Below are 11,448 nucleotides of genomic sequence, written 5' to 3'. Positions count from 1 at the left end.
TTTTTTTTTTTTTTTTTTTTTTTTTTTTTTTTTGAGACAGGGTCTCTCTGTGTAGCTCTGTTTGACCTGGAACTCTCTGGGTAGATCAGGCTGACCGAGATACACCTGCATCTGTCTCCCAAGTGCTGGAATTAAAGATGCATGCCACCACATCTGGCCCTATATTTTTTTTGTTTTTGTTTTTGAGGGACGGTCTCACCCTGGAGCCTGGGTTGGTTTTGAGCTAATGAGACTCATTCCTAAGCCTCCCAAGTTCTGGATTGTAACCTGAGCCACCACTTCCGTGGGCTTTGAGAGCATGCCAAATTTCAAGTTCTGCCACCAAAAGCTGTCCCAGTGGCTAGTTAGATGACAATTAAGGAGGTCAGGTGACATAGGATGATCACCTTATGACATTTTCTCTTCTTGGAAGAGAGCAAGTTTGGTTACTATTTAGTGTGAAAACCCACCAAGCCCTTAGCTCTGGGCTCTCAGCCACAGCACAATCTATGAGACATGGCCCTTATTTCGTCCCATTTTGTAGCATGGGCCAGGCCAGTTGATAACGGAATATTAATATTCTTCTGTTTGCTGTGTTCCTGGAATAAACTGTGTTGTTTTGATGCATTGTTCATTCAGTCCCCCCTTGTTCCTTTTGGGTGTAGTGATGGTTTAAGTCTCAACCACTTCCAGTGTGAGGGGGCAGACATAAGTGTGGAAGCTAGACGCCAACATGGCGTCTTCTTCAATAGCTTTTGCACTCTATTTTAACTTGCTTATGTTTTGTTTAGTATTATTGTGTGCAAGACCGGGAGTGCGTGTGTGCCCTGGCACACGTGGAGGTTAGAGGAGCCTTTCAGGAATCAGTTCTTTCCCTCCCCCCAGCAGCCTCGGATTGAATTCACGTCTCCAGGTTTATGAAGCAGGTGCCTTTACCCTCTGATCCATCTTGCCTGGCCTCCGACTTATTTATTTATTAATTTTTTTTAGTGACGACGAGGTCTCTTCACTAAACCTGGAGCTCACCAATTGACTAGATTAAGAGACCAGCCCTCTCCAGCTGTAGAATTATAGGTACATTGCTTCTTGAATTTTTATGTAGGTGTACCACAGCTCCTAGAATTTTACGTGGGGACATCCACTCAGGCCCTTGTGCTTGTGCACCAAGCGTGTTACTGGCTGGATCATTTCCTCGACCTGGACATGCTATTTTGGATGTGGGGCCTGGATGGCATAAGTAGGTCATGAAGGATGGGCCTCTGAAGATTATACCAGGGCCCTGGTTCCAGCATCCTCCCTGCTTCCCTGTGTGCAGTGTGGGCAAAACCTTCCTGTACTCCAACCCTGCCCTTCCGCAGGATGGACTGAGAGTCTAAACGGCCCAGATAATCCTTTATTCTCGTGAACTGTTTCTGCCAGGAGTTCTGCCGTTGTGCAGCAGAAGGCGCTGATAGAGGTACCAAGTTCCGGAATTGTAGTAAGTCCACCCACTTCTCCATTAAGCCATCATTTTTTTAAAGAATTTTTTATGATTTATTTAACTTTATTTTATGTATGTTGGTGTGAAGTTCTCAGATCCCCTGGAACTGGAGTTACAGACAGTTGTGAGTTGTCATGTGGGTACTAGGAATTGAACCCAGGTCCTCTGGAAGAGTAGTCGGTGCTCTTAACCACCAACCCATCTCTCCAGCCCCAAGTCATCATTTTCAAATGTTACTCTTTGCCACCCTCTGAGACCTATATTCTACAGCATCCGAGGCCACACACACCCTTTATTCACCACTTAGAATAGTGAAATGGTCTCTAAATGATGCTGTACTTAAAGATAGCACACTGTTGATGCTGTTGTTTTCATGGTGGGTCTCTCTGTAACCCAGGCTGGCCGAGAACTCAGCAGTCCTCCTGCCTCAGCCTCACAAGTGTTGGGGTTGCAGGCCCAAGCCACCACACTGTTTGTGCTGTACTATGAATCAGACTCGGCTTTGTGCACGTCAGGCAAACACTCAGCCAACTGAGCTGTGCCACCAGCCCAGAAAGTTCCAAAATCAGCAATTTCAGGTACTATTTAACCTGTATTTGTTTTTTTTCTATGTTTAGAATTTAAAATGTTGCAAGGAGGGCCTGGAGAGAGAACTCACTAGCTAAGCGCACTTGCAGTTGTGGCAAAGGATCAGGGTTCAGATCCCAGCATCCTTACAGTGGCTCACAACCATCTGTAGCCCAGTTCCAAGGGGTCTGACACTCTCTTCTGACCTTTCTGGGTACTGGACTTGTATATGGTGAGCATACATGCATGCAGACAAAACATTCATATACAAAAATAAATAAATAAATCTTTAAAAATCTTGCAAGGGACATGAGTTCCTTGTTAAAAGTTTTCTTGTAGGGAGGCCTTTCAACCCCAAATTCCAAATCCCTGACAGTTTTGTTTGCACAGTATATGTCCTCTTCTGTTGACTGAGCAAGGTCTCCGTTTTATTTCGGTGGCCACTACTTCCTACCCTTGCTGTGAGGAAGGCATGCTTGTCTTCCTGGTAAAGATGATCCTCTCCAAACACTGGCCAGAAGTATCACAGTCCCCTAGAGCAATGGTTCTCAACCTCCCTGATGCTTTGATCTTTTAATGCAGTTCCTCATGTTGTAGTGACCCCCCAACATAAAATTATTTTCATTGCTACTTCATAACTGTAATTTTACATTTATCAATCATAATGTAAATATCTGTGTTTTCTGATGGTCTTAGGCAGCCAACTCTGTGAAAGGGTTGTTCGCTCAGCCCCCAATGGGGTCACGGCCCACAGGTTAAGAACAGCTGACCTAGGGAAGAGGCACCAAAACTAGCAACATCTGCCTCCCATTTCTGGCTTTGATTTTTGTTGTCGTTGTTTTGAGACAGAGTCTATACATGCAAGGCTGGCCTTAAACTCATGGTCTTCTTACTTTAGCCTCCAAAGTAGCAGCTTACTGGTATATACAGCATCACAGCCAGCTTTGCCTCCAGCTTTCAACAGTGGACCACCCCCCACAGCCACCCCCAGTCCCGTGACATCACTGCTTCCCCTACTTCTCAACTTCAGGTCAGCAAGTAGCAGATATTTTTCATATAGTTTGAGGTAGTTGACTTTCTGCTGTTGTGACAAAAGATCTGATACAGTCAACTTAAAAAGAAGAAAAGGAAGCTGGGCAATGGTGGCACACACCTTTAATCCTCAGCTCTTGGAGGCAAACACAGGCGGATCTCTGTTAGTTCAAGACCAGCCTGGTCTATAGAATGAGTTCCAGGAAAGACTCCAAAGCTACAGAGAAACCCTGACTTGAAAAACCAAAAACCAAAGAAGAAGAAGGAGGAGGAGGAAGGTGGAGGAAGAGGAGGAAGAAGGAGGAGCGAGAGAAGGAGAAGAAAGAGAAGGAGGAGGTGGAGGAGGAGGAGGAGGAGGGTTGGGGATGTATCTCAGTGGTAGAGAGCTTGTTTAAGCATGCATGATATGTCTGAGACCATCCTGAGTGTCACAGAGAAGGAAGGTGAGGGGTCAGGGAGGCAGTGTTAGAAGTGGGGGAGGAAATGCAGACTCAGGAGATGGCTGGTTCTCAAAGGTTTCAGGTTTGGAATGGGGAACACTGAATTAGGTGAGCTATTGACACATAGCTAGACAGCCTTTGGAGGTTTCTGAGGGGAGTTTGGGCCTGTGAAGCATAGCAGAAGTCCTCTCCCATAAGATTCAGAGGCAGGAGGCAGGCGCTATGTCACGTGATTGATGAGTGGTCTGTAGCGTGTGCTTGCTGGCAGCCAGGCCTTGTCTGGTACAACAGCGCAGGGTGAGAACAAGAATCCAGAAGAACAACTTATTTTCATTCTGAAGCACAAATTATTGTAATTTTGGTCATTATCACTGTTCGATCAAAATGGAGGAGCTTTACAAAATGGCTGGACTGTGACTAACAAGTTCCATGTAGGAACTGAGTGAAGGAGCATCCAGGATGTGCGAGAAGGGATGGCTCAGACACCAGAAGACAGCACTCAGCAAAGGGCGCTTGACTGATGGGGTTGAACGCTTGAGAGGCATTCTTGTATCTATGCAGAAGCTGATGTAGGAAAAAATCAGCATTAAAGACAAGCAGATGAAAAACTCTTAAAAAGAAAAAAATGTAGAAAGAGAAAATATAATTCATGGATGTGTTATATTTGCAACTATTTGTAAATTACTGCCAATGATGGTTAAAGATTTAATCAAAGGTACCAAGATCTGCTTGGAAGATTAGTGAAGGGCAAGTGTGTGGGGAAGGGAAGAAAGGTGAAGATCAAAGTCCCTTCCCACAGATGGAGGCGCCCACTGCCCCAGATGGAAGCTCTGGACCTGGGAACTTGAGTTCCCTGTTCCCTGGCAGGTCTGTGTAGACTGCACAGGAGGGCTCATCACGTCTAGTTTCCGTGTAGTTTGGCCAATAGTCAGGCCAGGTAGGAGACAAGATGGATAGGAGGGGTCGATTCTACCTCATGGTCATATAAGATTTCTCTAGAATGTTCCCACCCACCCCACCCCCTGCTCCAGTAACCATTCCGGCTCCTTACTCTACACCTCCGTGATGTGGACCTGGCTACCTGGATGCTCTCTTTCTGATTTTACATCATGAACAAGGCTGTCAATTATCTTCCTGAAGATAACATCCTCACTGTTGCCTTGTCTCTTCAGGGTGTTGTTCCCCAGTGTTCTTTACTTAGTTTCCTTAACCCAGTTGGAGTTGAGAGTCCCTAATGGCTTTCCAACAAAACCCCTCTGACTTAGATTGGCCTTTCGCCTCCCTGTGTCAATAGCCATGAAGTCTAATTGAAGCCATTCTGTTCCCAGGCAAGGGATGCTGTGTGGGTATCCATATGCCAAGCGTATGTGGTTTAGTCATTTGTGTATCCCCTGGGGCCTGTTTCCTACCAGACACCAATTAAAGGCGGTTAGGCAAATGCATTTCTGCCATTACCAACTCTGTCTGTCCCCAGCACTGTCTTGAAAGCTCCAGTCCTGGTTTCTCCTAGAAATCGATTTCCCAGAAACTATTCCTTAGATGAAAATAACACCGCACGAGGGATTAGTAAAGCATTTAAAGGCCAGTGAGCAAGGTGCCCGAAGGAGAAAAGGGACAAAGCATTGTCATCTAGAATCAATTAATGGCCTCTGGGACAAGGCATTTGTCAAAACAATCTCCAGAACAAAGCAAAAGGATGCCTCTTAAGGTTCAGAGAGAGAATACCCTGAAGGAATAACATCAAAATACACCTTCTAAAACTCTGTGACAGAAATGGGATTAAGGCTTCACAGTTGTCCTTGGAAGTCTCTAGAAAGATAGCAGAGGGTTAATGCAGACTTCCCTGGTGCTAATGAGACAGCAGAGAGGGGAGTGAGCAGCTGGTCACACCTAATGCAGAGAAATGAGCAGTTTCAACCCATGTCCTCCACCAGCAGAGGTTCACAAGGGACCACTCTGAACCTTAGGCCACTGGTTTGCAGAAACAAACCACAGAGGGCCAGGCTGGAGAAATCCAAAACCAGGGTTAAAGATGGGACAACAACGGCTTCATCATATAATGTGAATGTCTAAGGGCTGGAGAGATGGCTCAGTGGGTGAAGGTACTTGTCAAATCTGCTGGCTTGAGTTTAATCTCTGGGACTCACATGGTGGAAAGAGGGAGGAGGTGGAGAACTGACCGTGGCAAGCTGCCCTTGGACCTCCATGTGCACACCTTGGTACCCCCATACACACTCACACACACACATACACACACAAATAGGTGTAATAAAATATAAATAAAGTAAGCATTTAGGATTATTAAGACTAAGGTCACTAATTTATGGGCGTAATCACTTGATGGATTACTTGAAGATTACTTGAATAAAAACAACCACAAATGCAGAAATCTAGAGATAATCTCAGAGGGAGCCTTCCTTGTCTTCACTGTCTTTGATTCCTACCTAACGTAGAATTAATAAATCCTCTTCTTCGTCCTGCCACAGATACAGATACTGATTTTTTATTAAATATTACTAAAATTAAATTTTGAACCATGCTCAAACAAAACACTGCTTTGGGATATTAATAATTGCCAGAATACCTGAGAGCATCCTACCTGCTGATAACGCACAAAGGAATGACATAGACAATTTATCCTAAGTGGAGTTTTAGTGTTCAAGCCACCCCTCCCCTGGATGCCATTCGAGGACCAGATGCATGCAGTAAGAAAGCAGTGATTCCTTCACACACATACTCAGAACATTGTGATTGCAAATGCTTGCTCTTCTTTTTAAACGTGTACTTATTTATTATGTGTATTTGCTTTTTGTTGTTGTTTCTTTATATTGAGACAGAATCTCACTATGTTGTTCTGGGCAACCTGGAACTTGCTATTATAGACCAGGCTGGCACTGAACTCACAGATTAACCTGCCTCTGTCACCCAAGTGCTGGGATTAAAGGCCTGCACCACCACCGCCCGGCTCATTTTTTTTTTCTTTTAAACATGAGTGTTGGGGATTCAAACTCAGTCCTTGATGCTTGCACAGCAAATGCTTTTTTTTTTAATCCTCTGAGTCACCTCTTTTTTCACTCACCAAACTTCTCCAAGCCTCTGTTACAAATGCATATTTAGTGACATTTCTCTTTTCCTCATGAAAGGGTTTTATGAGAACTGAGACAGTATGCACCAGTAACAGTAGTGGTGGCGGATGTGGGCAGATTATTTTTATTTAATATTTTTTGAGACAAAGTCCCGTAGCTCAGGCCCTCAGTTCCCAGGTGACGAATTTAGGCGTACACTCACTGTTATGCAGAGTCTTTCCTAAGGGACAGAGAGCCTGCAAATGATCAGAGGGGAGTCAGTCCCCACCCTTAGCGCAGGAGCTCTGTACTGCCAGCGCCCTCCAGGCAGCGCGGGAGGTGCCGACACACAAACTTCCTGATCATGCCCAGGATCCTTCCCCTGAAGTATGTGGAGCTACAGATCTATGACTACACCAAGCGCATCCTTCGGGTTAGGACAGTGACCGAGAAGATCTACTACCTGAGGCTCCACGAGAAACATCCACAGGCCGTGTTTCAGTTCTGGATCCGCTTGGTGAAAATTTTGCAGAAAGGTCTGTCTATCACCACCAAAGACCCGAGGATCCAGTTCACTCACTGCCTGGTGCCCAAGATACCCAACCCCTCCGTGGAAACAACAGTAAGTGGGGGCGCCCCCCAGCGTCTGCAGGGAAGGAAACAGAGAGAGCGTGTTTCCATGTAACCTACTCCTGCACACAGAATGCTCACACATGCAAATGGACACTTGGCAGGTCCCCCATCCACGATTCCACTCCACACCTTGGGTCAGAAATATTCAGGAGAAAATATTGTGCCCTTGCCGTGGTTCCCCGAACAATACAGGAGAGCAGCTACTTGCATGGCGTTGTGTTATGTGAGGCACGTGCCAAAGCTCCGTCTTTGGAATAAGGAACTTGAGTAAAGTGGATTTGGATACTGGATGGTAGATCCTGGAACCGATCCCCGTGGATCTTAGGGACAAGAATGTATGTTACTGAATGCCATGCCGTCGACATTTTAAAACACTCTATCCTCTCACGGGCCCTTCCCCTCATTTAGACACCATTTCCTGACCACGGTGGACTATATCTGAATGACTCTTACTATGAAAGTTACTTTTCAGTAAATATGAACATAATTACGTGTCTTAATAGACTTATTCTTTCTGTATTTTTGTAAAGATGGGATCCCGCTACATAGCCCAGGCTGGCTTCAAACTCAAGATCTTCCTGCCTCAGTTCCCACAGCTTCTCCTCCTGTTGTAGGTAGATGCAGGGCCTCCCACGTACTCAATGCTAGGCAAGTGTTCCGCTTGCTCTATCCCCGAGCTATTGCCTTTTTGTATTTTCTCATCATTTACCTATTTAGTGTGTGTGTGCTATTGTTGGCACATGTCTCCCTCTATAGCTTAGGCTGGGCTGGAATTCACAGTGTAGCCCAGGTTACCCTCACACTTACGGCTAGCCTCCTGCCTTAGCCTCCTGAGTTGCTAGGACTGCACATACACACCACTACACTGAGCTCCCTTGGGGTGTGAGGACTTCCGGGACCTGCCCAGTGAAGAAGCGCCGGTGCAAAGTCTGGCAGATGATTGCTCCCAATGTGAGATCTTAAAGCTGTTTCACTAAGGTGTGTGTTTTAGTGTTTCAGCTGCTCTAAGGTCCACTCCGTGCCCTCTGGAGCGCGTAGCCTCCACAGCACACCAGAGAAAGTGTGCTGTTGCCAGAGGCCTCCATCACCGGCCTGGCAATATTGTGAATTAATGCTTATAGGCCTGAAACTGAAGTCAGTCACACAGACTCCTTCAAGGCCCTGCCAGGGAGAGCGTGGATGCTCCCATAGCAGCAGGACCCTCTGACTTGAATTTCCCCACACAGCCTGAAAGCAGCGTGCCAGCATCCTCCCAGCCCAGTGAGACCGTAATGCTGCTGGCGGCTGAGCGGGCCAGCGGCAGTCTCTTAGGGCTCTCAAAAAGACACCAGCTCACGGGAGACAGGTGAGTCCTGTGTTGTTGGCTCCAGCATCCCTCGCCCTAGCCTGGATTCACGGGGCCTATGCCACTCTCTGTCCAGCCAGCTCTAGTTCCTTTTATTCTAGTCAGCCACACAAGCTTGTGCTTGAAAGCAGGTTCTGTGGCACCCAGGCATCTGAATGTTCATTCTACAGATAAACGCCACTGTTTTCAAGTGGCAGGTACACGGTAGAAGTGGAAAAAATGGGTAAATTAATTCTAGGAAATGTGAGTTAGTAAATGAGTCAGTTAGCCACTGACTCACTAATCCCAAAGGCCCCTTGGGAGAGCCTCTCCTTTGTCCTCTCTACCTCTGGCATAAAATGGGCAGTGACCAAAGACTCCTCCTAGCTCCAAGTTTCAACTGATTCCCTTACAAGCAGCCACAGATTGAACCCCCACGTGCAGGGCAAATATAACTCAAATATAACTCATACACTGCCATCAATGCATAATTTGTGTTTTTTTTTTTTTAATTTGTGATTTTTTTTTTTCTACTTGGAGGAGTTTTTTGTTGTTGTTGCATGGCTTTAAAAGCTGTTTTTCTGGACAGTCCCTACAGAACATGGTGCCATTTTAGAAAAGAAAATCTGGTTCTTTCAGATTGCAAAAACAGCTTCACTTTGGAAGTTAAAATGTCTGGTACCTTAGTCTACCTTCTTGATGCCCTCAACCTGGTCCCACTCCTCTCTTCTCCGCTCTCCCCTCCCCTCCCCTCCCCCATGAGTTTCTTATTGCCCCATGGCCTCAGACTTACTATATAGCCAAGGGTGACCTCAAACTCTCCTGATCCTCCTGCCTCCACATCCCAAGTGCTAGGGTTCGAACCCAGGGCTTCAGGAGTACCAGTCAAAGACAACCCACGGAGCTACATCCCCAGTCCTGGCCCCTTGGTCTTGTTTGCTTGTTTGACTCAGGGTTTCACTCTACAGCTCTGAATAGACTTGAAGTTGCTGTAATCCTCCTGCCTCGGCCTCCAAAAAAATTTTCTTTCTTTGGAGCCGACGTGATGGCTCATTGGTTCAGAGCACTGGCTGCTTTTCTAGAAGATTCAGGCTTAATTCCCAACAACCATGTGGCAGCTCACAACTGTTTATAAGTCTAGGTTCAAGGGCTCTAACACACTCTTCTGGCCTCCTCAGGTACCAGGCACACAAGTGGTGCACAGACATACATGAAAACAACCCCCCCCATACACATAAAATAATAATAAAAAATTCATTATTTTTCCGAGGCAGGGTCATCAACTTCCCTTTCCATTTCCCCATGATTTAAGCTGATTTTTCCTCTTAGGAGCTTTCTTGTGTTATTTTGTTATTTGGAGTTTTTGTTTCAGTTTTGTTCTAAGACAGATGATCTTGAACTACTGACCCTCTCCTGCTTCTACTTTCCAAGTGCAGGATTACCGGAGTGTATTAGCACACCTCTGTATTGTTTTGGATTTTTGTTTATTGGTTTGTTTTTGAGACAGCGTCTCACTGTTTAGCTCTTGGGTAGCTTGAGACTCACTATGTAGACCAGGTTAGCTTTGAACTCACAAAGATCTGCTTACCTCCATCTCTTCAGTACTGGGATTAAAGTTGTGCCCCACCAGGCCCTGCATAGTTTGTTTTTATTTATTTTCTTTTTTTTCTGGGACAAAGTCTTACTGTGTAACAGTTTATTTAAGCAGATTTTTTTTTATGTGTATGGGTGTTTTGCCTGTAGAGTGTTTTGCCTATAGAGCCTGTGGGGACCAGCAGAGGACATCAGACCCCCTAGAACTGGAGCCACAGACAATTGTAAGATGCCATACATACTAGGAACCAAACTTAAGTCCTCTGAAGGCATAGCAAGTGTTCTTTACTGCTGAGGTATTTGTTCCAGCCCTTAAGTGGAGTCTAACGCTGTTTTCTTTCCTTTCTGTTGTCTTCTATGACCTGGGACTCTCTGGACTCCCACAGATCCACTGAGACTACCATAGAACTCGACAGCTCCAGCAGCTGCAAGACCCCCCCACTGGTGGCATCTTCAGTTAATATGCCCATGAGAGCTACCTTGACCCACAGCCTCTGGGAACAAGAGAACCCAAACGAGAGCTTCCTGCAGGTTCCTGTAGCCAGCTCCTTAGGAGAGAACTTTTTGGGACCCTAACACCTAACCAGAATGCGTGTCGGCCAGCCCTGCCTCGTATAATGCTGTTTCCCACAGTGGGCCAAGTAACCACGGGAGATATGAGATGGTGCTTATGCCAAGACGCTCCTCTGCTTCCACCAATAAACCTCCAATGGAGTCCTGGTTGTTGTAGGTTGTGTTTTGGTGGGGGCGGGGGCGGAAGCATCTGGGCAGCTGACTCAGGGCTGGCTGGAAATCACCGCTCACTACTTAGAAAAGTAAATGTTAAGTAAGCTCTGGCCTGCCCGGTTCAAAGCATCTAGACCAACCCGAGCTATCCAGCGCAAAGGAAACGGTCTCCTCTGAGGAGCGCTCTAACTTCCATTGTCAAAGAGATGGCGGGACCCAGAGGCAGGACTTTGGTTTGCAGAAACCCTGGGAGGATAGCAGCCACCTAGGAGATGACCTCATGCATTTCAAGAAAGAAACTGAGGATTCATCTCTCTCAACTCCCTGTGTGAGGGCAAAAGCCCAACGGCACGCCCCTGGCCGTGAATAAGGGTTACTAATGGAGATGTGGCTTCTGGGAAGGGCAGTGGTGACTCCCTAGCAAAGGAGTTCTGACCGCCTTGACTGTTCCCTTCTGGAACCTAGTGAAAACAAGCGGGGGGACCTTGTATCTTGCGAGTTTCTGAGCACATATTCCTAATTGTGTAGGCAATGATCAAAACTGCTCCTACTTCCTAGACAATTAGGAATATTTACCCGGCATATACTACCATAATAGCCAATACATGT

The 11,448-nt window shown here is 46.2% G+C and overlaps 1 protein-coding gene across 3 annotated transcripts in view; it reads left to right on the top strand.

Moving 5' to 3' along the window:
- The window catches only part of Garin1a (golgi associated RAB2 interactor 1A), a 28,193-nt gene extending 17,390 nt beyond the window's left edge, over window positions 1-10,803 (top strand). For all 3 annotated transcript variants that reach the window (XM_050141666.1, XM_050141667.1, XM_050141668.1), the window contains exons 3-5: window positions 6,936-7,185; window positions 8,423-8,541; window positions 10,500-10,803. In XM_050141666.1, the coding sequence (XP_049997623.1) occupies window positions 6,936-7,185; window positions 8,423-8,541; window positions 10,500-10,689 (559 nt within the window). In that variant the 3' untranslated portion in view covers window positions 10,690-10,803. The remainder of the gene's footprint in view (window positions 1-6,935; window positions 7,186-8,422; window positions 8,542-10,499) is intronic.
- Window positions 10,804-11,448: the final 645 nt, after the last annotated feature.

The sequence above is a fragment of the Alexandromys fortis genome, unplaced genomic scaffold (assembly GCF_014885135.2).
Source record: "Alexandromys fortis isolate MF-2015 unplaced genomic scaffold, M_Fortis_MF-2015_v1.1 scaffold_44, whole genome shotgun sequence".
NCBI lineage: Eukaryota > Metazoa > Chordata > Mammalia > Rodentia > Cricetidae > Alexandromys > Alexandromys fortis.
The sequence above is the reverse complement of the archived record's forward strand: the minus strand, read 5'-3'. Positions and strand labels throughout refer to the sequence as shown.